At 45.2% G+C, this 25659-nt stretch overlaps 1 protein-coding gene across 1 annotated transcript; it reads right to left on the bottom strand.

The window, feature by feature from the left end:
- Positions 1 to 975: 975 nt before the first annotated feature.
- LOC146766305 (nuclear pore membrane glycoprotein 210-like) lies at positions 976 to 24629 on the bottom strand. The gene is given in 20 exon segments (XM_085590197.1): positions 976 to 2251; positions 4395 to 4501; positions 4772 to 4964; positions 5933 to 6106; positions 7319 to 7540; positions 8443 to 8534; positions 8537 to 8587; positions 9163 to 9318; positions 9321 to 9360; positions 10677 to 10832; positions 13505 to 13642; positions 14822 to 14962; positions 15967 to 16073; positions 16368 to 16436; positions 16895 to 17053; positions 17780 to 17912; positions 18245 to 18484; positions 18946 to 19009; positions 19898 to 19994; positions 24566 to 24629. Coding segments are annotated over 20 exon segments (2697 nt in total). The 3' UTR covers positions 976 to 1957.
- Between the last annotated feature and the right edge of the window lie 1030 nt (positions 24630 to 25659).

Here is a 25659-nt window from a genome sequence, read left to right as displayed (position 1 = left end):
CACCCAGGGACCCACAAAGGCACCCTCTAAACCCTATCTGGGAGCAGCGGAGGGTGCCTCCACTGCCCACTCTCGCCCAAGGAGGAGCTAGCCGGGGCTAGAGAGACCAGGGATCTGGGGCAGGAGTGCGGCAGAGGCATAACCCGTGCTCCAGAGCCTGGCCGAGGGGCTGCTTTGCCTGCTGGAGGCCTGGGAGCTGAAGGAATGTGCAGGTGACCCGATGGAACCTGAAACAGGGGAAGGAGAAGACAACACTCAGGCTTGGGAATGAATGGTGGGAGAAGGAGCAAACAACTGCTCTTGAGCATCTGCTGGACACTGGCAATGAACCTGATGATCCATTCCAAGTGAAATCATCCCTTTAGCTCAGTGCCTCTTGGAAAGATACCCTGCAAGTATCAGAATTTGTGGGTCTTCCCGTTCAGGACTTAAGTCTGAGGGGAGCACAGTACATTTCCCCTCAGCAAGTGACGTTCACTTGAATTTGCCTTATTTTACCTGAAGCATCACTTGTGTGTACAACCATGCCTGCAGCTCACTGTAACTTCAACACATCTGTAAGAATGTGAATTATTTTTCATTGCTACTCTTGATTACAGACCTTCCTACATTCAATTCCAGAGCAATGGCCAGACTAATCAATTAATTCCCTTCTAACCGGGTGACAGCTGCTTACTGTTAGGTGTGTGCTGAAGACTTGTCCTTGGGTGGAATACTGGCTGATTGTGCTGTTCATTCGGTGAGAAAAATGCATGGTAAGCCACAAGCCAATTGAAAAACAAACCAAAATAATTTTGCATGGCAATCATTCCTTTTTATCTTACAGCTAATGCACTGTAAGAAGCTATGGAGAAAAATTCTTGTGCAATCTTTCCTTCTCTTACCTATGATCATAACAGCTGTCCCTGCTAAGAGTGCAAAAAGTGTGAAGATTATCACCTGGTAAGACTCACCAAACTGGCTTCATCTGCTGAATTGATTAAGAGGAGGCAATATTGAGTTAAAAGGAGCATCTTCTCCAACCTGCTTTAAGAGTTAACCTCATAAACATCAGAGAAATTAAAGGTTTCTGCTGGCATATGGAGTGCAGAGCTAAACTTACAACTCACGGGTGCAGTGGTTCTGTCAGTCAGGTAGATCACTGTCACTGGGATGGTGATGGACTGGTCTGTCATGGGACTGGAGACAGTCACACTGGTGGACAGGGAGCCCTGGCTGGGAACTCTGGGATCAGCCAGGCTCACAGTGTACACCACATCACTGGGCAGCCCATAGGACTTCTCCAGCACCTTCACGGCTGGGGACTCACATTTCACCTGCACAGGGAACATCCAACCTGGAACAGACTGCTGGCACAGCACAGCACAGCTCCCTCTTCCAGGCCAGCTGCCAGCAATGGGCGATTCCTCAGAAACACTGAGCAATTCACCCCTCCAGAGGAGTCAGGTGCACCCGTACAGTGACACCTGCAGCATTTCCCCCTGCCTATTGCCTCTCACCTGCCCCGTCCACAGGTCTGGGCTAACCCCACACAGCCAAAACCCACAGAGCCTCAATGGGCTGTGTGAGCTATGGGCAGTCAGTCACACACTTACTTGGGCAAGACTTCCCCACAGGGGTAAAGCAGGTTTTGGCTTCCTGACCCGTGAGCTGGCTCACACATGCCAGGCTGTATGCCCAGGTGAGCCTGCCACACCTGCACGAGCCCAAAACCCGAGGCCAGGCTGGGTGGGCTCCTGAGCAACCCAGTGAGTGAGTGGCATCCCATGGCAATGCATTGGAACAGGATGAGCTTCAGGGTCCTGCCAACCCAAAGCATTCTGGGATCCTGTGAAAAGTGAAAACTGAGGAATAATCAGCATTCCAAGATGAGCATTTCCAAATCATCTCAGGAATAAACCTTGACACGGTGAAGATGGCAGGGAGTGCCTCGCATTAGAAAGCTGCATGTGACAGCTCAGAATGCTCTCAGCTGTGCTGAGACACTCCCTGGGAATGCCCTCACCTCCAGGCTATCCAGGATTTCCCTGGCACCAAAGATTCTCAGCACGGAGCTGCCATCCTGGTTGCTGAGCAGCATCTCAAGCATCAGTAATGTGTGATGTTTTCCTCCCTGCAGCTGGAAAGCAGCAGAGTAACTCCTCACCTGGCTGTCAGGGTGGTTGTAGATGGAGAGCCCAGTGGGGCTCACTTTCACATCTTCCACAAGCACCAGTTCAATGGTGGCAGGCCCTGGGAGCACAGCCTCGTGCTGCAAGAACAATGGTAGCAGTTACAGAAAGAGGCACAACACTGCAGAGTCCTGTGTGTGCAGGGAGGATGTTTAAGGCAGGCAACCAAAGCTCAGAGCACAGGCTGAGGGATGAGATGCCCACAAGATCCAGAGGGCTCAGTCAGTCAGCACAGGGAAGGGCATCCTCAGGGCTGCTCTGTTCTGCACCCCTGGCCAAGGCAGAGGACCAGGGCCCAGCACTGCAGGATCAGTGAATGATGTCTGACAAGCACAGATAGGGTATTAACTCTGAGCCACGGCCCAAGTTCATACAGAATGATAAGGAACATGCACAAGGTGTTCTAGCTCCAGCTCATCTTTTCATGCTTCTTAGCAGGCCACCAAAAGAAATTCTTCCTTAAATGTAAGTACATGAATACTGGAACAAATGCAGCTTTAATCACTCACTCATAACAACATTAGCTCAGAAAAGGAAAAGATTTCTAGAGGAAGTCAGTACTCTGTACCCATTTCACCTCATTAGTAGAATTATCTCCTTGATGTAGAAAGGATGTGATCTTTCCCTAATGGCATAATAGGGTGTTCCACTTAAACATGGAACAACAGTCAAGGCATCTTAATATCCCATCCACTAGATTTCTGTTTGTTTTTTTGGCTGCAAGAACGGAGAACGGGCAGGTTTGAAAGCAGAGCAGAGCAGCCCATTGCTGATGTACTTGAAAAATGCACCCACGTCACCTCATTTAAAACAAACAACTCATTCATGAGCCCACAAAGTGCAGCAGGACTGGCATCTACAGAGTCCTCCTAAATTTAAACACAGAGAATAGAACTTAAGAATATGCCAGTGTTCTCTTAACTCAAGGCAGAGTTTACAGCAGTCTCTTTACTAATTATTTTGAAAAGTAAGAAAGAATATATAATACTGGCTTAACAAAGCAGAGCACAGTGAACTACAAAATGATTGTAGAACATCAAGTATCCATATTACATCTCGATTTCTAAGGGAAAAAAAAAAAAAAACCACAACCAAATATCTCAAATAACTTCAGCAGCAAAGTAACTGTGTCTCTGCAGTAATTCTCATTAAGCCATAGTCATATTATTCAGGGGAAATTCATCTACACCATGCTTTCCCAACATGAGAAGAGTGGAAACCTCACAGAAAAGTCAAGAACCAAGTGGCAAAAAAGATCACCTCTCAAAGAATTTACTAAGCAGATGCCATACCTGGGCCAAGCTGAGAGGAACCTGGCCCACAGAATATTTCACATTACTGGTGCCCATCTGCTACCTGCTTTGAGTTAAACCCTGTAACCTTTCAGTGCATATTTAACTTTTTGCCTCAAGTATGTTTTCAAGGTACTGCATATAGTTCAAATCCACTTAAATCTTGCTAACAAGATTATACAGAAATTCCAGTTAGAAAGCAGAATATTTTAAGAGTCAGTTATTGCACATGTCAGGTTATTCCACAGGCTGAAACCTGCCCTTATATTCAGCTTACAAAAGTGACATACACAGAAAACTGCCAGCTATTTACACCTGCCCTCTTTGCTCATCATCATTACCTTTTACTGTCTTTCTTCCCTAGCTTGAGTATCAACACACTAAGTATTTCAGGGAATGGCTAATGACTTTTAAAATGAGAGCCTGGGCTTATGGCTGGCATCAGAAAGAAAAAAAAGAAAACAGAGCATCATTCAGAGCCCAGAATAACACATGGTCCATATGAGGAATCAGTCAGCTTTTGCTTTGCTCATGCAGAACTTTCCCATCCAGCTCTGCAGGGGCAATAATCCATTTGCTCTCCCCAGTGACAGCTGCATGAAGCACATGGCTGCTTTAGTGAAGGACAAGCAGCAGAGATTCATTAAAAAACCCTAAACTGAAACAAAACCAACTGAAACACTTCTCTGTAATGCCCTTGCTCAGATGGTTAAAAAACTTCCAAGAATTTGGACAAATTTGATTTGGATAGCAGCACCTAGTGCAGAGGAAAGCAGGAAAACCATGAACCAGTATCAAACCTCTGCAGAATGAACCAGACTGCACCAGGGAGCTGCCTGATTTGTACAGTACTGTGTCTGGGGGAAATAAAGCCACCAGAACACTGAGCATTGACCACAGGGAAATGGCAAATCCCCCCAGGTACTGTTACCGCTGTTTGGGCTCTGGCTGCCTTCAGGTGGGGCTGCTGGAATCCAGTGGCAGTGGCAGAGATGGCAGCAGTTCCAAACTCACGGTCAGCTACCACAGTTTGTAAGCCTAGAATGCAACAAAGATGAGAAATACATCCAGCTCCTCTAGGCTCATTCTCATCAGACAAGAACTTTCTCTCTCAACACAGGTTCTAGACATTGGACTTGGTTCCTTTTTTCCCCTCTCTTTAATAGCACACACTAAAAAATGCACATTGATGTAAAACTGAAGTATGACTGCAGATTACAGTAATTTCTTTAATCAAGATCAGACACTGCCAAACAGATTTAATCCGGACCTTCAAACAAAGAAATGCTCATTTCAGCCCACTCATACCCTGCATTTTCTTCTGACCATTGCCCTCCTCCTTCAGAGTCAGCTCCATTGGCAGCTCCGCCTCAATACGAGCAATGGCCTTATTTGTGGATTCCCACACAATACTAAGGGAGCTGAAGCTATCAAATTTCCTGCCTTGCTGGTCATAGGCAGCCAACTCCAGCACTGGATTGTGGTAATTGGAAACAGGAACCTGAAACAGAAGGAATATTTTGAACTGAACCAATACAACAGGATTTTTTAATCATTAAAGAAAACATGTGCTGAGTTCCATGAGGTTTGTTACAACATCAATGCATAAGGAATGTTCATTAAAAGGAGCCATCAGTGCAAGGCATTCAGCTGTGCTCCAACAGCCCTGAGATTATCTCAGCTGGTGGGAGCATAGTGCTGCTTACTCCAGGTAGGTTCAAGTCCTGTATGGGCCATTTAGAGTTGGACTCCATGATCCCTTTGGGTCCCTTCCAACTCAGAGCATTCTGTGAATCTCTGAACCCTAAAGGGGTTTTACTGGAGCATGGCTTTGGGGCTTTTTAGACAGTGAATTACCATAAGAAAAAAACAAATCCCCAAACCAACAACAACAAAATTGAACCACAGCTCAATGAAATTGTTTTTAAAATTCAAATAAATTATTACAAACACTGCTGTTTGTTAAAGCTCAAAATTCTGGTGTTGCAATTCTGGTGAAATGCATTAGCAACAGCAGTGCCCCAAGGTAAGCTGACACATAATGGAGCCAGAAAAGCAGGTGAGCTCTGAGGTGGCTAACAATACACAAAAGTCTCCATCTCCTCTTGTTATTACATAGAAGCTCTTTAAAATGATTCATTTTAGGGAAGGAGGATGACTTTTACATTTGCCAGGGAATATTAACACAACCAAATGTGGCTTACTCAGCAGCCAACATGTGACAATACCTGTTAGCAAGAAAAACAGAATAGCAAAGTTCCTTATGCCTGAGAATTGACATGTTTCTCTTGTCCATTTACTGCAGGACTCCCCCAGCCTGCTCTGTGCAGGGCTCCCAAGGGCACAGTGTGGCCACAGCACCAGTTACTGCTCCTCTTGCAGCAGCTGCGATGTTTCACACATGGAGCTCCAAACACTGAGTTTTCTGCTCTAAGAACACCTTCTTCTCCTGATACTTCCCAGGCTTACCAGTTGCTTGCTCTGCTGGAGCAAAGGGCTGGAGAGAGCAAGCTGAGGGCTGCCATAAACAGGAATCAAAGCCAGCCGGGAAGGGAGAGCACAGATGAGCTTCACCACAGCAGGCTCAACCACTGGGAAAGGGTTGGTGACTGTGGGGCTGTTCCCAACTGTTAAGGCAATAACCTGAAAACAGCAAATGAGGAAAGAGTTTAGTTCAGGCACGCTGTATTTCCACAGGTCTCAGTTACACTGTGATATCAGAATGAAAAGCAAAAATACAGTGCTTGGGGATTTACAGCACTATTAAGACACAGGAAGATGTAAAAGAGGGAGCACATCTCAAGAACAATTCTTTATCACTATGAAAGTACTGTTCCTGGGAACTCTTTCCTCAGTGTTCATGTTCATTACTATCAAATTTGATTCAAACAACAAATCTCATGTAACTGAGAATGGAAACTGCAGGTGTTCTTGCAGAGTGAGAACAGAACAGCCCAAAGGCAACATTTATAGCCACTTCAGTGTGTTCAAAAACATCTTATCTTTTATTTTACACTCCTTTTCTAGCCTTCAGCAAAGTGAAGTGGATCTAAAAGCAGAGAAGGCTGAAGCAGCTCTGGTCACCTGCCCCATGCCCCCACGCACTGGTGCTGGGCAGAGCCATGCAGGGGTGATGTGCTGGGGACAGCCAGCCTTGCACAGAGCTGCACACCAACAGCAAGGCCTGTTCCTTTGGAATCTGCACTGACAGAAACAGCTCCACTTTGCAAAGTGAGGAAATCAGTGGAACTTGGCAGCCCCACCAAAATGCTTAAGCCTTGCAGAATTGCAGAAGAACACTATATTGAAGCTAAAAGCTTCATGGGCTGAGGGGGGTGAGTAAAGCAGGAGAAATCACTTCTGTATGTTGGAGAGAACAAAACCAAGTGGAAAATGAGCACAGCCATGCTCACTAAGGCTGCACAGAGAGTAGAGCAGTCAATTCCTGGGGCTGCCATTTGTTAGAATAAACAGAATTACACTGGAAGGTAACACAGTTAAGAGAAGCAGGTAAGGCAGGGGAGTCAGCCTGCTCAGTAACCTTCTGCTCTGATCCTGTTCATGCAAACTGAACCTGCACTCATTAGGATGTTCAATGCATCCCACAACACAAGGCTTCCACAACTTGGGTTTATACTGCAATAAACCCATCATAAACCACTTTTTAATGTAATGCTGTGAAATGCTCACTCTAAAATCTGCATCAAAATGCATAAACAATGTACTTACCCAAGTTCTTTACTGGCTCATTATAAAAGCATCTAGATACATAACAGGCATATGGCACCATAAATGTGTCTGGAGCCAGTTCTCAACACCTGATGGAGGGCAACAGCAAGCCCTTCTGGCACTCACCTGCTTTCCCAGGCTCCTGCACAGCACCCTAACCCAGTGCTGGTTGCTGTTTCGAGGTGTGGCACGTTCAAGTAAAGAGGAGGCAATGCTTTCTGCATCCTCAGCAGCAACCCTCCTGAAGAACTTGGAAGGTTCTTGGACCCATGGCCTGGGTCCTCCTTCAAACAACACATCCTTGGAGGAACCCAAAGTCACTAAAGCAACTGATGGTAGATTGATAGCCTGTAATCAATTAATTAATTGAAAATTAATCATCTATTTACATTGTTTGGTTGTGCTCTGCAAAATAAACCTCCTTCTGAATGGAACAGCTATACTTGGATAAGGCTGTGATTTCTCCCATGCAGTGGTTTTTCAGCACACTTAGCGAAAAACAGAGATGCACTAAAATCCACAAGGATTCTGTCCAGCTGGATTAGATTCAAAGGAAGCAACAGATCCAAAGAGAAGTTTTAGCTGCCTTTTAATCACATCTCTCTCATGAAGAATTACAGCAAAAGGGAGACCCTTAATATATTGTTCTGAGCACAGAGAGATAGTATTCTGCTATACTTTCAAAGAAGTATTTAAAATGGATGAAATTACGTCAAATTGTACTTTCACTTGCCAGTGCTCTCTCCAGAACAATTCAGTGTATGTAGTTATTCTCCTACACAAGTTTTACTTCACACTTGTCTAACAAATTCTGCACTGATGTGCATCCTTGGTTTAGCCTGTGCTGTTCACCACCACAGCAGTTAACCTGACATTTAGTGCACAAAAACCTTTCCAGTTTGTGTTTCACAACATCACATTACATTAATTATAAACACAAATCCGTAGTATTTGCACTAACATTTTTTCCATATTGAGGGAAAGCTATGGTGAAATACTCAGACTTCAGCCTGCAGTCAGTGCTAGGCTTCTGCAGATGAGGCAACAAAGCAGCCTCTTCTGTATTTCCATCTGTTGACCCTGCACTCAGCTTCTTTCTTATTTTCTTCACTGAACCAGCCAGTGGTGGAATGTAAACCCACCCAACTCAGTTTTTCAAACCTATTCCTTGCATAACCTGCTCCCTGTCATGTAAAGGTGCTTCAGTGCTGGATCCTGGATCTCTCCAGGAGCAGAGGAAGCAGACTCACTCTCAGCGGGAGATAAGCGGCGATGGCGATGCTGGCACTGAGGCGCACGTGCCCGTGGGTGTACACAACCACCAGCCTGGTGTACCCTGAAATTCAGCCTTCAGTCTCACCCCACTGCAGAAATCAGCAGCTGGCTTAAGTCTTCCTGTCAGATAAATTAAAAATATACAAGAGCTTATTTGGAAAGAAATGCCCAGGCATGGTCGTCAAATTCCACACAGCTGTTTGAAGGCAGCCTACCAGAAAGATGGAGAGAACTTTTTACAAGGACATGTAGGGACAGGACAAGGGAGAATGGCCTGAAACTGAAAAAGAAAAGGTTTAGACAGGATACTGGGAAAGAATTCTTGGCTGAGAGAGTGGTAGGGTTCTGGCACAGGGTGCCCAGTGAAGCTGTGGCTACCCCTGGATCCCTGAAAGTGCCCAAGGCCAGGCTGGACAAGGCTTGGAGCAGCCTGGGACAGGTGAAATGTGTCCTTGCCCATTGCAGAGGGTGGGACTGGAAGAACTTTTAAGTCTCTCCAACTCAAACCATTCTGCATAAGAAAGCAAATATATCCTCAAAATAAAACTATTCGGACCCCCTCCCCTCTGAGGTTGGCAGTTCTGTGGGGATACTGTACAGAACTATGAATCAGTGATTTAAGGGAGAAGTGTGACTTGGGAGAGGTGTGACCTGTCACCAATTTAACTTCCAAACCAGGGAGGGAGTTAAAGCACCTTCAAGTGGGCTGAACACGCCAGGGTTCTCCAGCTCCACCCCCAGCTCCAGCTGTGAGCAGTCGCTCAGGGGGACCAGCTCTCCCCTGTCCACGCTGGTCCGGCCACTGATCCTCAGGGGCAGCTCCAGCACCTGCCCCACGTGTGCCTCCACCTGCAGGAAGTGAACTCCATGGCGCTGGGCTCGCTCACGGACACCTGCCAGGGACGGAACAGGGACAGGCTGGGTCACTGCTCTGCTCCACGCCAGCCCAAGCCCACAGCAGCTTGGTGAGCTTCCCTTTTACTGCTGCTCCTGTCATTCTCTCCTCTGCTTTGCAGACTTTGAAGTGTGGACTGCTGTGTGCTATCTCCAGGGGCTATCATCACCAGCTGGGAGAGGTTTAGCATCCATTAAAGAACCTACCTCAGACCAGAGATTTCACAGCAATCACAGCTTTTATTTGCAGGATCTTAACTACTTAATCTTCTGCAACTGGCTTCAGGATACCAAACTATATGGGACAGAATTAAAGATGTAATCTGTGTGGATTAACTACTCCTAAAACTACTACTACTAAAAACTGACTCACTGAGATCAGTAAACAGAACTCTGAAGAGCTGTTCACACAGAAGGCAGCTCCTAACACAGGAAAAAAAAGCATTCAAAAATAACCTATTCAGATTCTGAAATACACTGCTCTGAAAGCTCACATGGTCTGAAGGTTTCTTTCTGTCTTCAGACTTTGACTCATGTTTGAGGATAAGAAGTTTTAGCTGAAAAAAATCTTCCTCCCTGTGTCTCCAGCTGGTAACTGTTGCACTGCTAAAAAGCAGCATCTAAGGCTGTTCAGAGAATTATTTCAGAGTGAGTGTGTAAGCTAAATTCTGAACAGATTTTAATTCATGTCACACCCCTCCCTTTGGGCCACCATATGTACTGTTCCTGCATTCTCCTCGCTCCAAGCCACACACAGTGACCACCATGACCTAAAAACAGGGGATGGTCTGAAGAGACACCACAAAATCCCTCTTGGGAGCTATGGTTTTTATTGCCATTTTCTCCTAATTTTCCTAAAGTACTGTTTTTTCTTGGCCAACTCGGGTATTTGCAGCCCGTCTGCAGCACAGTGCTCAGTTCAGTTACTTCTCCAGACAGAAATTTCCTTGTACATCCTGTAACAACTGTCACCCTTTGGTATCAAGGGAGAGCACCCACCTATCACCCTACAGAATGAATTTCTAGTTTGGCTTGTCTGCCTGGATGGCCAGGCCAGGAGTTAATTACCATTTCATTCTTGCACTTAAAACTTCCAACAGGGAAAAAGGCTTGCCAAGGAAATCAGGAAGGGGCAAAAATGGGAGTCAGATTAATGCACTGGACAGTGCTGGATTCCCTAAAGCACAAACTGAAAGGAATCACTTAACCTGCCACAGGGCAGGAAGTGGAAGGGGATTGCCTATGGCATTCTCAGTGCCTTTGCTGTTTCCAAAAGCCACATTCAAGAACAAGCACAGAACAATGAATCTCTTGCCTTCGTTTTGCCACAAAGCAGCGGATTCCGCACGTCGAACGCCCGAATAATGCTGAGCCCAGCATCACTCCCCGTGCTCATCACTCCTGTGACTGTCACTGTGGCTACTGCCTGGCTAGAAGAGGACCAGCTGAAGTTGCCACTTCCACCCTGAGCCTGAAATACAGAGGGAAAAATCTTGCAAACATTTAATCAAGGACATGGTTTTCACATTCCACAGCTTTGGATATCTTGCGTGAAAACCAGGAATGCACTGAGAATAGGACATACAAATAAAATAACACCTCAGAACTTAAAAAGCAATAGAGAGATGAGAAGATTTCTACCTTTCGTTTTATATTTGGCTTCTTTCACACACCAAAACAAATGTCAAAAGTTCCATCAGAGTAAAACACGGGTGAACACTGGAGCTATTTTAAAATGTATATTGTTTTAATTTCTTTTACTTCCTCAGCATTTCCTTTAACCAATTTCATAATTAAAAATGAACAAGGTGATAAATCTTCTCTAGAGGGAGAGTGTGGAAAAGAAACAAGTCTAAATTATACAGGAGCTTAGCTAGTAATTTTTACCAGGGAAAGAGAAAAAAAAAGAAAATTAAGAGGAGGGTCATTTCCCATCTTCCCATCTTCCTTTCTCAGAGCACATGCACAATCTGATTACAGAAGGACACAGACAAATAAACAGGCAGAGATGTGTTACAGGAGATGCATGGGATGTGGTGAGAAAGGCTGAAAGAATCCAAGGGCTCAGCATATTTGTAAAGGTGTTTCAGTTGAAACAGGGGGATGAGCATAGTCTTAATGACTATGAAGTCTCAGGTCCCTGCCATAAACCCCAGACACGTCACTACGCTTTCTGTCTCTGACAGTCAGTATGCACTGAGGAGAGAGAGGAAGGGTAAAGCAGCTTCCCATGCAGCTTCACCATTAGCCAGAGCCTGGCAGGAGCTCCACACTGCTACCTGGGAGCAGTGCCCTCCCCAGGAACCTCCACGTGCCCACCTCGCACAGCTGCTCTGCACCTCTCATGCCTGCGCCGAAGGAAGGCAACAGAAACCATCTCATTGGCACAAAGATGAACAAAGCAACCCCCAACAAACCAGACAGCTGCCAAAGGAAAACCTGCCAGGCATTCTGGTACCATCTGGAGGGAGTTACTTCAGCTATCAACAGAATTTGGCTAGATCCAAAAATCCCTTTCAATTTATTTTCAGAAAAACTTTATTCACCCATTTGAAATAGCCTGACTGAAGCTATGCAGTGGGAGGCAAACTCTGATGGAGAGGCAGGAACAGTTGAGCTGTGTGTATGCTGTCGACCACGTGTCTTGTGGAATCTATAGAACAGAAGAAAGGTCTCAGTTTCAGCAAAATTTAAATCTTGGGAGAAAAAAGTTTCTATGTTTTTATAGAAGAACATCAGAGTAAAGTAAGACAATTATTGCAGTACCATGAAGGAATGTTCTCTAGTGAAATACTTCATTATATTTGCAAGATAAGGTGACAATAGAACTGTGAAAGACGTAGGAAACAAAACCACATTTCCTTTCCTTTACTGGGAAAATTCCAGCAGAATTATGAAGTACTGCAAATGCAGACTTAGTACTAAGAATTTTTGCCACACTCTGCTGGTGTGGTCAGGAATAGCATGAAGTAAACCAAACCAATCCCACAGAACAGACAAGTCGAGTTATGCAGGGCTTAACTCAGTGTAGCTGCCCTTAGACTCACACTGGAGAATGCAATTTAATCCTGTGAGATTGATTCTCTCCATGGAGTCACTGAATCAGTAAGGCTCTAAAAGACCTCTGAGATTATCAAGTCCACCACTGAACCATGTCTTCAGGTCCCACACCCCATAATTTTTGAGCCCTTCCAGGGGTCGTGACTCCACCACTGCCCTAGGCAGCGTGTGCCATGGCTTGACAACTCTTCCTGTGAAAAAAATTTGTCTAATATCCAAGCTAAACATGAGGATGTTTCCTCTCATCCTATCCCTTGTTACCTGGGAGGAGAGCCTGGCACCAAGTGTCCTGCTGCCTATTTGCTTATAGTTTACTTAATACAGATCCAACACTGAGCACCACTTTATGCTAAAAGGGACAGGTAGGAGTTGTGCATCCAACACCTGAGTGCAGGGTCTGGGTATCACTGGCCTGGGATAAGAGTCTGGGCTGAGAAAGCACAACTTTCTTTTCCCTACTTAGACTGGAGATACTGGATACTGGCATACAAACCATTTGTTTCATGAAGCAAAAGGAATAACTGACAGCTTGGGAGCAAAGACACACCTAGTAAATATGGAATCATCCCTTCTGTAAATAAGCTGGGACCTTTGCCTCCCTGGAACTTTGTATTAGGAGCACAAGGTGTGTGGCCAGTGAGGAATACTGATGTCCAAGGCTGGCAGAGTGCTGCTAATTAATCTTGTCATGCCCTTCTTTGTAGTCACTTCACACTCCCATTCATATTTCCCATCCTTGCCAGCAAAGGGCAGCCTCTAATGATTGCTGTGGATCTTTGCATGTAGGATGCTCCTGGAATTCCAAACCATTCCAGGCACAGGTGCGTGGTGCATGCATGAGGGAGAGAGGAAGGGAAGACAAGAGGTACAAGTCAGTGGGGTTTTTATGTTTGTTGGTTTCTTGGTGCTTTTTTAAAACTGCATATCAACTCCTGTAACTAATGTCCCATGAAGTTCCTGCAAGTTACATTTTGGATGCCACTGTGCCTGAAGTATCCACAGTCAGCCCTAGCTCAGTGGTGTCAGGCCTCAGTGTGCCTGCCTGAGTTACACACCCTGCAGCTGGGTACTTCTTTGGCATACCTGGATGGTGTACTGGTAGACTCCTGCTTTTGCCTGCCAAGGAAACATCAGAATGCTGGGTACAAGCAATATTGGAACATGGATCTCCACATCCTGCTGGTTTCTCACTGGAACTGGTAAGGTGTGAACACCTCCATCCTGCAAAGTGCAAAACCATGGTGTTATAAATGGAACCACAGATCTTCCTAGAGTTAATGTTTAGTCCTTAGGTACAGACATGTTCTTGAAAACACCTCAGAGAGGAAGGAAAACTATTTAGGACCACTTATGAGCAGAGCTCCCAGTGAGCAAATAGCTCCTGGCAGCAAGGTGTGCCACTGTACTAAAGGAGTGCTATTGTTATGAAGATCCAGGTGCCCACATTAATGTAAAAGGCAAGAAAAAAGATACTCTTTCATCGCTCCTATTTTGAGACCTCACTTGGAGAACCAATCTGGAGGCTCAACACCTATATTTACTCTTTGCTCATCCACTGTGTACAAAATTCAGCCTGAAAGAGCCCTTGCTCAGTCCTCCCTCCCAAACATTGGCCTTCAGAGCTCTGCTGTCATTGCAGTGCTACAACCCTCTGGCACAACACACTGTTACTGCATTTCTGAGGGAAAAACAACTCTCAAGGGATGCTCTTCCACGGAAGAGAACATCTCTGACACACAAAATGACTGAGGTGTATCACATTGAAGGAGCTGCTAAATCCTGCCCAAGGAATCACTAAATTGATTTTACAGCAAATGGGTTGAAGTGTTGAATTTTCAAGCAAAAGCAATTCACTTCCACACCACGTGCCCTAGTTAGCCATACATTCAGCAGCCTGCCCAACCAGCAGAAAGTAAATGAATAGTAATTTGGAGAAATGTGCAGGCTGATACATTTGGCAAATTGTCATTCCAGAGTTTAAGGGCACTTCCCAACTGACAGCAAACTTCCCCAATGTAACTGACTGCAGAACAAGGTCAGGGTATGAGTGATGATCCTACCACAATAAAGTGTAAAATTCCCTCAGCCTGTGAGAGGCCCCTTGCCCAGCACAAGGATCTGCCACAAGAAAAGAAATCAGTGCTGTGCACCACTGCCCTAACAGGAGTTTGCCACAGGCTCGGGAGCAAAATCCCACAGTCTTTAATGTAAGCAAATCCTCTTTTGACTCAATTGGCAGTTTTCATGAAGAAAGGATTTTAGAATTTGGTTCTTAATCTGTTCAAAGACAGCTCAGACCCATGTCATTCTTAGGTTTCCTTTTGCCAGGAAGTCACTACTGCACAGCTCAATTATTTTTAGTCCTACCAGTGAAGCAGAGGAGTTTTCACACAGACACACCTGGTCAACAACTGATGTCAGTGCAGCATCAATCGTGGTCTGACCTGCCTTTACAGCCCTCACATAATGACAGGACCCATTCAGAGAGGACTGCAGCACCTCAAAGTGTTCTCCGGACAGCTCTGTAGAAATTCGGATCTTCTAAAACCAGAACATGAAATAGAAATTGCCACAGGTGACTGACATCAGTGGGGGACAGAAAGCCCTAAACATACAACAAGAAGTCAGTAAGCAAATGTTTAATCACACAGTTCAAAGACCCGCTGCTGAAACTGATTAGAACTCTCCCTGTGGAAGTTTCAGTCTTTCAGTAAGATTTTACCTTTAGAGACATTAACTCTGCAGAAAGTTTCTTTTTAAATTTCATGCTAAATGTAATTTAACATGAAAGTACCTATATTTATACCACTAAGTAATTCATATTTTACAGTATTTTTCTAATTTTTTCCTTCTTCAACATAAAAGAACACATGAATATACTGTCCCAAAGGCACACTACTAAGCTCTAGCTCAAACTCAGATCTGTATCCCAAAAAGCAATTATGAGGAAATAAAATTATATTCCCCTAGATCAAATACTCTCAAAAGCAGTAATTCAATAAATTTATTCTTGTTGCAACTGAATTATTTTAATTTCGTTCCCTCTGTAGTTTAAGAACTATGTGTATTTGGTACCTGGTATATAGAATTAAGGAAGAAGCCCTTCCCTGTGAGGGTGGGCAGGCCCTGGCACAGGTGCCCAGAGCAGCTGTGGCTGCCCCTGGATCCCTGGCAGTGCCCACAGCCAGGCTGGACACTGGGGCTGGGAGCAGCCTGGGACAGTGGAAGGTGTCCCTGCCCATGGCAGGGGTGGCACTGGGTGATTTAATGTTGCTCCAAGCCCCATCCAACCTAAAAGACATTGCCCAACTTCCATTTTTTTTCTACAGCACTTCAGACTCCAATAACTTCACATGAATCACCTAGAGTGCTTTATTTTTATAAAGTAACAACAACAAAACAAAGGAAAAAATGAAGAGGCAAGAAACAACAAGCTTTGCACTGTCCTGTCTCAATGTAAATAAGAAATCACTCAAATAATTCCAAAGCAAGTCAGGATTTAGGAGACAGTCACAGAAAAAAAGTATCTAAACATTTCAACTTACATCAGATAAATACACCTTATTGCTTGATTTATCATACATGTCAACTGTAATTTCATAAAGTCTGCCTGTTTCCAGGACCCATCTGTCACCTGGATGAACTGTAAATCCTGCAAAACAGGAAATATTGAACAGCACAAACCAGCAGCCTCTTAATCCAATGGAGAAAAGCATTTTGCTTCTGGTGCCCACACTCTGCAGATGAACACTCATTATTTTAAACTGCTGACTACAGAGATAAAAGAAAGTATGTAAAACCTATTTCACATTGAGCTACTTTTATGAATAAAATTCCTTTTCTGTGAAAGCTAACGCTGAACGGAAGCGTGGAGATACAGCATGAAAATCACAGAGACAAGGCCAGAACTTGCATGATTCAGCCAGAAGACTGCAGCAATACCAACCCAAATATGCAGGAGCTACCACACAGACAGTGCTGCTGGGCAGCCGGGACACCCCCTGCATGCGGATACCTGCGGCTCAGTCAAGGAACACATGGCTCAGCACGAGCCAAGATCAGCATTCTCCTGGGACTCCTCAAGCCTCTTTGGCTATTCTAAAGCTAAGTGTGCACTGCAAATAAACGTTCTCCCCACTTCACTGCAGGACATCGAGCACTTTGGAGAGATCTCACTAGAGAATATAATGACTGTAATGTAAACATTAAATAAAGCCCCATACATTTCTACAGTGACTGAGGGGAACAGACGTGATTTAAGTGATCTTTTGCCAACTCAATTTGTTAAAGCATTCCAAGGCATCAGACAGCTGTGCTGAGACTGAATTCACAGCAGTGGTGCTTTCCACAGCTCCTGATTTCCAGACTCTCAATACAAATGAGGATAACTTGATCCTTCTGTGTTGCCAAGGGTGGAAAGCTTGTCTCCTGCCACAGAGTGGTGGCTGGAGAAGCATTCCCAAGGAAGGATACTCTTGTGCACCAGGATGAGCTTGGTTTGGCCCTGCTGCAACGCAGTCACCGTGGATGTTGCCTGGTCCAGCTTGGCAACTGGCCAGGAGGGATCTCCCTTGGGATGGAGGATGTTGTTCTGGAGCTGCAGCTCGTACTGCTCTGATGGCATTGCTATTTCTGGACGTGAAACAAAACCTAGGAAACAATAAAAGCAGGTGTGGCAGTGGCTATCTGCTGCTAATTATTGCTGATTCTTTTTTACTGATGCCTAGTGCACATACTAAATCAATATTTCTAGTGGCTTGTAAAAATAGCACTTCTGCCCTCACATCACACACACAAAACCAGTTTCTTGGAAAATTTAATGTCTGTGAAACTGCAGTTCTCAACTAATGTCATCTCAGTATTTCGACCTAACATTCAACTGATTTCCAGCTTCAAAAGAAAAAAAAAAAAAAGCCGAAAGGGAAAAAAGGAGAGAAAACTCAAGGCACTGCATTTTGAAATGGGCATAAAGCCAGATAACCCACATTTATAAAGGCTTCACTTTGTGGAGCAAATCCATTTGCCAATAAAACATTTTCTGTTAGAGAAGTTACTAATCTAAATTTGATTTAAGCAAGAAAGTCAGTCAATTCCTTAGTGACTGTCAGCAACTAAAATGACAGTGTTAGCTCTCATTTTAAGTTACCCCTGACTCCACATCCTTGACAAATCTGCAAGAGTATATTCTTAAGAGTCACAATTTTTTTGATGGAAAGAACTAAACAGCTCTATCACTGTGTGCCTTAGGAAAACAGTATTAAACATTAACATAGTAGCTTAAACACAATTAAAAATTTCTCAGCTGTTAAAAATTCAGACAACGCATTAAAAATAAAAATAAATAAGAATAGAACAAACCTGTGATCTTCCCTTGCCTCGGTTTCTGAACTCTGTACTGAATTGATGCTCCAACCAGAAGATAAATGTCATATGTTGGATTTAAAAATATGTTTTCCAAAATAAGCAATCTGACTTCTGCAGGCTGTACATTCTGTTGATAGAGGGGGAAAGAAAAGTAACCACATTAAAAGGAGCTCATTTGTTTGAAGCAGACCATGAAGCAGGAACTTAGAATCTGGAAGCGAAAAACATTATTTGCTGCCATTTTATTTTTATTATTTGGCTCTTTAGTTTCATCTTGACTTTTGTCTCAACAAAATGCAAGGGACAGTGAATGGTACAGTGATCTGCTCTGTGCACACAGTGCAAGAATGAAGAAAAAATTCATGTTGATATGAAGATCATTTTGGAGACTACAGAAAAACAGATGCTCATTCACACATTCAGAAATCCATCCTCCCCTCTGACATTCAGAAATCTTACCTTATAGATGCTTTCCTGAAGTCTTGCCTTTAATTTACAACTCCCTGTTTTCATTCCAGACACCAGAATGGTATCTCCTTGCTTGGCAACTTTTTCCATTTCCAATATACAGGAAGGTGAGATGTAGGTGGATTCTAAGAACTTGAAAATACTGAAAGGTGAATCACAAAGTGAACAGAAAATTGTTAACCAACCTTTGTAAACCCACAGAGAAACATCACCAGCATCTACTCCCAGCCACTTCCATTTTTAAGCCGATTTAAGATACTTGCCTGGGACCAGATATCCCAGTTTTACTCATTCTTTGAGGTATCTGCAGCTAATTTCTGTGACAGATAAGTTTGTCTGAAGCTTGCTGATGAGCTATCACAAGACTGCACATGTTGTCTACAATTATCTCTCCAGTTTGTTCAGTAGGTGAGACTGCAAAAACTCTCTGTATTGTAGAAGAACTGATGTGCAAGACCCAAAGCTTATGTTGATAAAAGCAATAGCTCAACAAAGCCAGAACGCAACTCTGACCTCCCTCAAGAAGCCAGAAGGTATTTAACAAATGACTATGAAAATAGTCTGCAAGTTGAAAGCCTGTAGTAACTGTTAGAAATTTCAGTGAAAAGAGCAAAAGAGGGGGAAAGAATTTTCCATGAATGGGCAAATGACAGGAAATTTTGGAAAGAGGAGCATGTTTCACAGGGTGTCACCTTCTGCATGCACATGATCTGCTTGGCTTCATGTGCATGTTCAGAGAAAAACCAGTGGAGCCATCTGGAGAACAGTTATGGATATTAACATATTCCTGACAATTTATGGTTTATTTTGCAAAGCTGCACCACCTGTAGAACATTTCTATGGTATCATAGTTATGCTAACAGTAGAGTATATATCAATATTAGTTTGGTTAAAACCACATCAGCAAATAGTTATACTGACAAAAAAAGCTCCTTATGTACCAGGACTTGGGATATCCTGTCCCACTAAGCCATTCATTCTGGCTCTCACTTGTACCTGCAGCTTCAGGTGTATTATGGGCTTAGCAAGCTTTCCCCAGCCAACGCTGCTTCTCTAAGGCTGCAAAAATTAGTTTGTGTTTGCCCAGGAGCAAAGTCTTGCTGGCTCCCCCCACCCCACCTGCAGCGTATTTGGAGTGTCAGTTTGAGGATGGAAGCTGGCTGTTAACCATTCTGCTCTGTAGGAGAACTGGTTTCCCCACAAGGAATCCTCCTATTTCAACACCAGAACTAAGTGTCCACTGACACCTGAAACTCTTAAGGCTCAGAGAGCTCCTTTCTGAAATGGAAAGTGACTTTTTTTCCTTCAAAAGCGAAAAATAAAATTCTGCTGAAACCCTGAGATAACAATTTTACTGGTAAATCTTCCTTCTGCATGAGATGTTTCAGAAAGATCAACGACTGCATCTGTTTATTTCTAATTATTGCATCAGAGCTATCAGAGCTGCTCACTAACACTATCAGTTAAATTAAACAGAGAACAAAGTGCCCAGGCTGCTGAGTAGGTTAAAAAAACCCAAACTGAATCAACTGACCCTTAACATTATAATTTTAGGCACCAGTTCAGTAAACTGCCTAGATGTGGGGAAGTATTTTTTATGCATCAGACTGAAACAACTTTTGAGACCAAAGGAAATTACTTTACCGTAGAGTGTTGTGGGAATCTGAGAAGCCATCAGCCTCTGGGTCCTTCACCACTGTCCAGTCAAACACCAACCCTGCCAAAGTGCTGAAAGTGTTTCCTACAAATCAAACAACCAGATTAAAATAAAAATAGAGAACAAGCATAGAGTCTTCCTGGAACATAAACCAGGACCTATTTCCCCGGGAAATTTCTCTATTTTATCCCTACAAGAAGAACCATGAAGTACCCTTGAATTTGCACAACAGCAAGCCACAAATCCAGCACTGCACATAGGACTAAAACAAATTTACTTTTTGTTATTAACATATCACCATATTACCATACTTCACCTGACATTCACAGTTTACAAACACAGGTGGGATGGGCACAGTAACCAAAACAGTTAATTCCACCTTTTACAGCAGCTTGACACATTATTTCACTTCAGTAGCTGTTCTAAAACTCCCTTGCTTGGAGTGTTGTGTGTGCACAAAACTTGATTGTTGTAAGCGTGGAATTCATATCAGATCATGGCTCTTTTTCTGATGCTACAAAAAGCAGAAGTTTTCTGCTCCTATTAAATAACAATGCATTCACAAATGCACTGACTCTTGTAAGCCTAAATGGTGTGTCCCAGAAGTGTTTGTGTAGTAGTTAAACAGATTGAGCAATAGGTGGCTGGTCTCAAACATCACCTCTGAACCTCCTGTCAGATACCTGACTGTTCACAAAAACATTCTTCTGCAAAATTCTTTAGACTACTCCAGTTCAAAAGAAAAAAAATAACAGAAAACTTCACCAGGTATGATCCAGAGAAACTCCTTAAAATTCTCCACTTGCAGGGAGCCCATTCCTGTCAGGAGTAACACAACCATCCCACCTTAGGAATGGGTTTTGTGAGAAACAACTGCACACTTTAAAAAATTAAAATGTTCATTAAACATTTACAAAAACGTAAGAGAAGGACAACTAAGGAAGAACAGGCCTGGGAAGGCTCCCTGCCCCATGGCTGCCTGCCAGGTGGCTGCCCCATCTTCAAGATTGATGCTTCACCTTTTACATTCCTGGAGGGTGCATCAGCCACCACTGGCCCCTCCCAAAGTCTGTCAGTCAACCCTTCTTTGCTCTTTATTGATGGAATTTATGTCTTGTAGCTGCATTTGAAGGTCAGGTGTTGTCCCCCCATGCCACCCCAGCAATAAGCTTTTCCATTCCTAACTCTCCCATGCAAGGGTTATACGTCAACACCTATTGTGGTGGACCCCCACCACAGGGAATGACGTGCATTGACTCCATGTTTGCAGAAGGCTGAACAAAAGCTTTATTAAGCTGTCCTATATTACACTATACTAAAACTTAGGCTACTACTGTACTGAAGAAAAGCTCGTAACCCTTAGAGACAGCCCAACACACAGTGGCTCCAGTTGGCCAAATGAAATCAAAACACCATCACCAGAGTCCAATGAAGAAATCCCTCTTTGGTAAACAATCTCCATAGCACATTCCACATGTGCCAAACAACAGATGCAGCAAATGAAGATAATTGTTTTTCTTCTTTCTCTGAGCTTTCTCACAGCCTTTGCAGAATTTTCCTGGGAAAGTCTGTGTCTCTCACCATTCAAATGTTATGTGACTACCACACACGCCTTCTCTCTACCTGTCCTAGACAGCCCAGGCTCTCTGGTGGGAACAATAGGGAGTGGGGGGGAAGGGAACTGTGGGGAGAACAGAGAACATCTAAACAACAAATCACAATAACATAACTCTACATCAATAAAGCTTCTCTTAAGATACACAAAATATTCATCCCTTAATTGTGAGAGCCAATCATCTCATTATCTATCTATTACAGTTTGGATGGCAACCAGAACTAATACCTTGCAAAAGGAAAAGAGGGTACAAGGTCCCTGCAGTCCCCTGCCCTAGTACCTCAGCCAGTGGGGAAAGGAAGAGGGCAGCATGTGGCCAGGAGTTTAAAAGGAGGCTGTGTCCTCCAAAACTTTGAGAGAGAAAACCCCACCAGCAGATGTCCCCATGGACTCTCTCCCTGTATTCAAATAAAGATGCAGGGCTCCTCTGGCTCCTTTATGGACACTGGCTTTTCACAGTGTGGTTTGTATGCACGCCTGTTTCCTTGTATCAGAGCATCACCAGCCTGCAGTGGAGATACTCTGACTTGCTGCCACTCTGGTGTGCAGGAGAAATGGAACTAATTTCCATTAAGGCCCTCCCAGTGGGAAGGAAGAACACACCCAGAGGAGACAAGCAACCCCTGCAGGTATCCAAACTTCTGCACCAGATGCCGAGTGAGTCGCAGAGGAGGCGTAGTGGGTGCATTTCCCTCAGCCTTCTCCTGACACTCAGCAGCCAGGGCCTTGCTCTGCACATGTGTGTTGGATAATATACCAAGTTTTATTTTTTTTTTCATTTCTCTAGTCAGGCTTGGTTTACCTTTTCCTTGGGGAAAGGAATTCTAATGGGTATTTTAAAGGATGTTACACCACTCAAGGGAAATGAGCTTAACACCTCAATAAACTGGGAATAACCCAAAAGGTACACAAAAACATAATGACCATCTACAACCATCATCAGCAAGCATCAAGGAGCATCAGCCCCAGACACTGCCCCCTGGCATAGTTGGAGACACCTGGACTGGAAAAGCCTGAGAGGGAAATCAAGGAGTATGGCCTTTATTAACAACAGAGGTGAAGAGATCCAGGTCCAGTAGGAAAACAAGTACTAATAACTTTGCAAATTGAGACCAATGAACATTAAATGAATGGACTTCTGTGGGTTTTGGACTGTAAAAAGTTTGGGCAAAATCGAGTAAAACTCGGGTGTCATGGCATGATTTTCTTTGCACACTCGGGCTATGTGTGATTGAAATTATTTCTGTTGCACGTTCTGGCCAGAACAACATCATGGCCAGAATAACTGCCTTGATTCTCTGACAATAAAATGTTGATGGACGGCTTTTTTTATCTTGAGGATTCAGTGACATCTGGGCATGCTAAGTCCAGCACAGTGGGAAAGGGCCCATAGCAGCCTCATTCCCCCATGACAGTGTAATTGCCCCACTGCTGCTTCTCTAGAGGAAGGAATGGCTCCCTGGCAGCCTCTGCTGCAGGAAGGAAGGCGATGCCAGGCACGGGCCCAGGCACAGGAGGTGATTGCAGTGCCGGGCTCAGCCGGGCTCAGCCCTCGGCGGGGCTGTGTGGCAGCAGCTCTTCCCCCAGGCCCTGCCCTTGCACGGCCCGGCAGCAGCCAAAGCTGGAGGCGCCTCGGCTTCCAGGGCTCTGGAGCTCGTTGGCAGCCCCGGGGAATCGGGACTCTGCACCAACGTCCCTCCCGCTGCAGCTGCTCCCGCAGCCGCCCTGAGTGCCCAGAGGCCCCAGGCACAGGAGCAGCCCCGAGCGGGAGCCCTGCTGCCAGCCCAGGGCCAGAGCCAGCCCTGGCTCCCGGCTGGGCAGGGGTGCCTGAGGGGCAAACACGTCCAGAGAGGCTGCAGTGGAGCTGTGGGCAGTCCATGGCTGTCCAAAGCACTCTGCTGAGGGTTCTGCTGCTGCCCAGTGCTTTCCTTGGCCTCTCCATTGCTGGGCCTTGTCCTGGGGGGCCGCTGGGGCTGCAGCCAGTGCTGGCTCCCCCTGAGGCTGCCTGGCCAGGAGCAGCCCCAGGGGCACAGGGCAGAGGCACAGCAAGGTGGGCAGGAGAAAGAGTGGGGACGAGATTGCCCCTGAAAGGCAGAGGCGCTCGGGGGCCCGCTCCTGGCCAGGGAGCCTGCCCAGAGCCGTCCCCTGCTCGCCGGGGCCTCGAGGGGCAGCTGTGCAGCTGGGCCAAGGTGTGCCAGCCGCTCCAGCCGTGCTGGGGAGCCTTGCCAGCTCTGGGCCCTGCTGTGCAGGAGGGTCCCTGTGTGCCACTGGCAGCTGGGGCCTCAGCCACTGCTCTCTCCACAGCAGCGCCTCTGCAGCTTCACGAGACCAGCCAAACACTTCAGCCAGGGAGACCTGTGCCTGTCATCAGCCATCTCCAAGCCAGTTTCCAGCATCCCTTCCAGAGCTGTATTACCCACTACTGCTGGGGACATGCTGCCACCACCCAACACAGAGCCCTCTGTCCCCAAAGGTGCTGACCCTGGTGTCCAGCCAGGACAGGAGGTGCAGCCCTCCTGCCAGTGGATGATCTGACTCCAGCAGCATCTTTGGGCTTCAGCTCTGGTCCCTGGGTGCTACCACCAGCACTGGCAGAGATGCTTGTGTGGGCACAGCCAGTCCTGGGCAGGCAGCAGCTGGGCATCGGGCTCCTGAGACCAGCAGCTACTGTGCTTAGTTTTCATTTTGCAAGATTTAGGATTATTTTTCATAGAAAATTCTTCAAATATTTTGTCCCTTTTCCCACAACAGTTCTATAATTTTCAAAGTAGTTTTAGAATGCAGAAAAACTTAGAATATTTTTACACTTCTAGAATAAAAATTAAAATTGTATTTAATTGGTAATCTATACTCTACTAAGAATTAAGACACCCTATGATTCACAGCCTGCTTCAGAGGCTCTTTTTCCACTGGCGACTTGTGCCTAATCACAACAACTAACCTAAACCCTTTTCCCTGATGTTTTCTGGGATTCCTGACAAGCTCACCTCTCAGTCTTCAGAGGCAAACTTTGAGCACAGCAGGAATCTCTTCAAGTCACCATCTTTGTTGGCTTCTGCACAAAGCGCCTCAGTCATAGAGCAGGGGCTTTGCTCAGCTTCCATCCGCCCTGCTCCCCCCAGGGCTGTCCTGAGCCCTCTGCTGCAGCTGCTGCGCTGCCATGGAGCTGCTGTAAAACACAACAGCTCTGCCACACCCGCTCAGCAGGACTGGAGAAGCTTTCTGGCCTTGCTTACATTAGGCTGGTGGCTTCTGTAAACACAAGCTGAGCTTTTGAACACTATGTCTCACCTGGCACAGGAACTGATGCTGCCTTTCTCACGGAGGTTAAACTCCCATGGGCTTTAAAAGCTTTCTGCCCAGCATAAGGCTTGGAAAACCATTTAATGCAGCCATTTAGTGACGTTCCCCCCCTCACACAGCCCCCTGTATATCAGGCTAGCCCAGAGGTCTGAAGCTGTGAGGGGAAGAATATAAGGAGATGGCGAAGATTTCCAAAAGAGGCTCTTACCCCAAAATACGTTGGTTCAGCTCTCTTTATTCTGTGGTGTCCAAGGGGAGAGCAAGGCAAAAGAGAACAAACAGGAAATGTCAGGGGTCTATACAGACTTTGGACAGGGTGGGGTTCCCTGGCTCTCCGCCAACCCCCTTGGGGCAGGAAGGAGGGGTCCAGGGTTATCTTGATCAGAGTCACAGGGTCCCCGGAAAGGGGAAATAGAATGCCCATGAGCTCACTGTAACAATTTAGTATTGAAAATGGCCCAGTCTGTGTATCAAAGTAGCTTGTTTAAATGCTGGAGCCCACCAGAGCATCCCTCCAGGGCATATCTGTCTCTCCCCCACCTCTGCCTCCATGTCTGCCAAACTGCACCTTTGAGAGTTCTTTTCTCCAGAAGCTGAATGGCACCATTTTATTTGGGGGAGGAAAAAAAAAAAGGAAATGTTCTATGATACTATCATCATCACAATGATATCATCATCATCACAGTGAGATGCAAATTAGTTAAATGATATCAACAACTCAGACTGTGGACTTTCTTCTCAGAGTGCAGCACTGGCTTTACTATCCCTTGAAACTGCAGATGTGCTACAGTCTTTACAATCCGTTTCATGCTTACCTAATTTGGAGTCAAG

The sequence above is a fragment of the Lonchura striata genome, chromosome 12 (genome assembly GCF_050655825.1).
Source record: "Lonchura striata isolate lonStrDom1 chromosome 12, ASM5065582v1, whole genome shotgun sequence".
Classification (NCBI taxonomy): Eukaryota; Metazoa; Chordata; class Aves; order Passeriformes; family Estrildidae; genus Lonchura; species Lonchura striata.
This window is presented reverse-complemented; position numbering and strand designations above follow the sequence as displayed.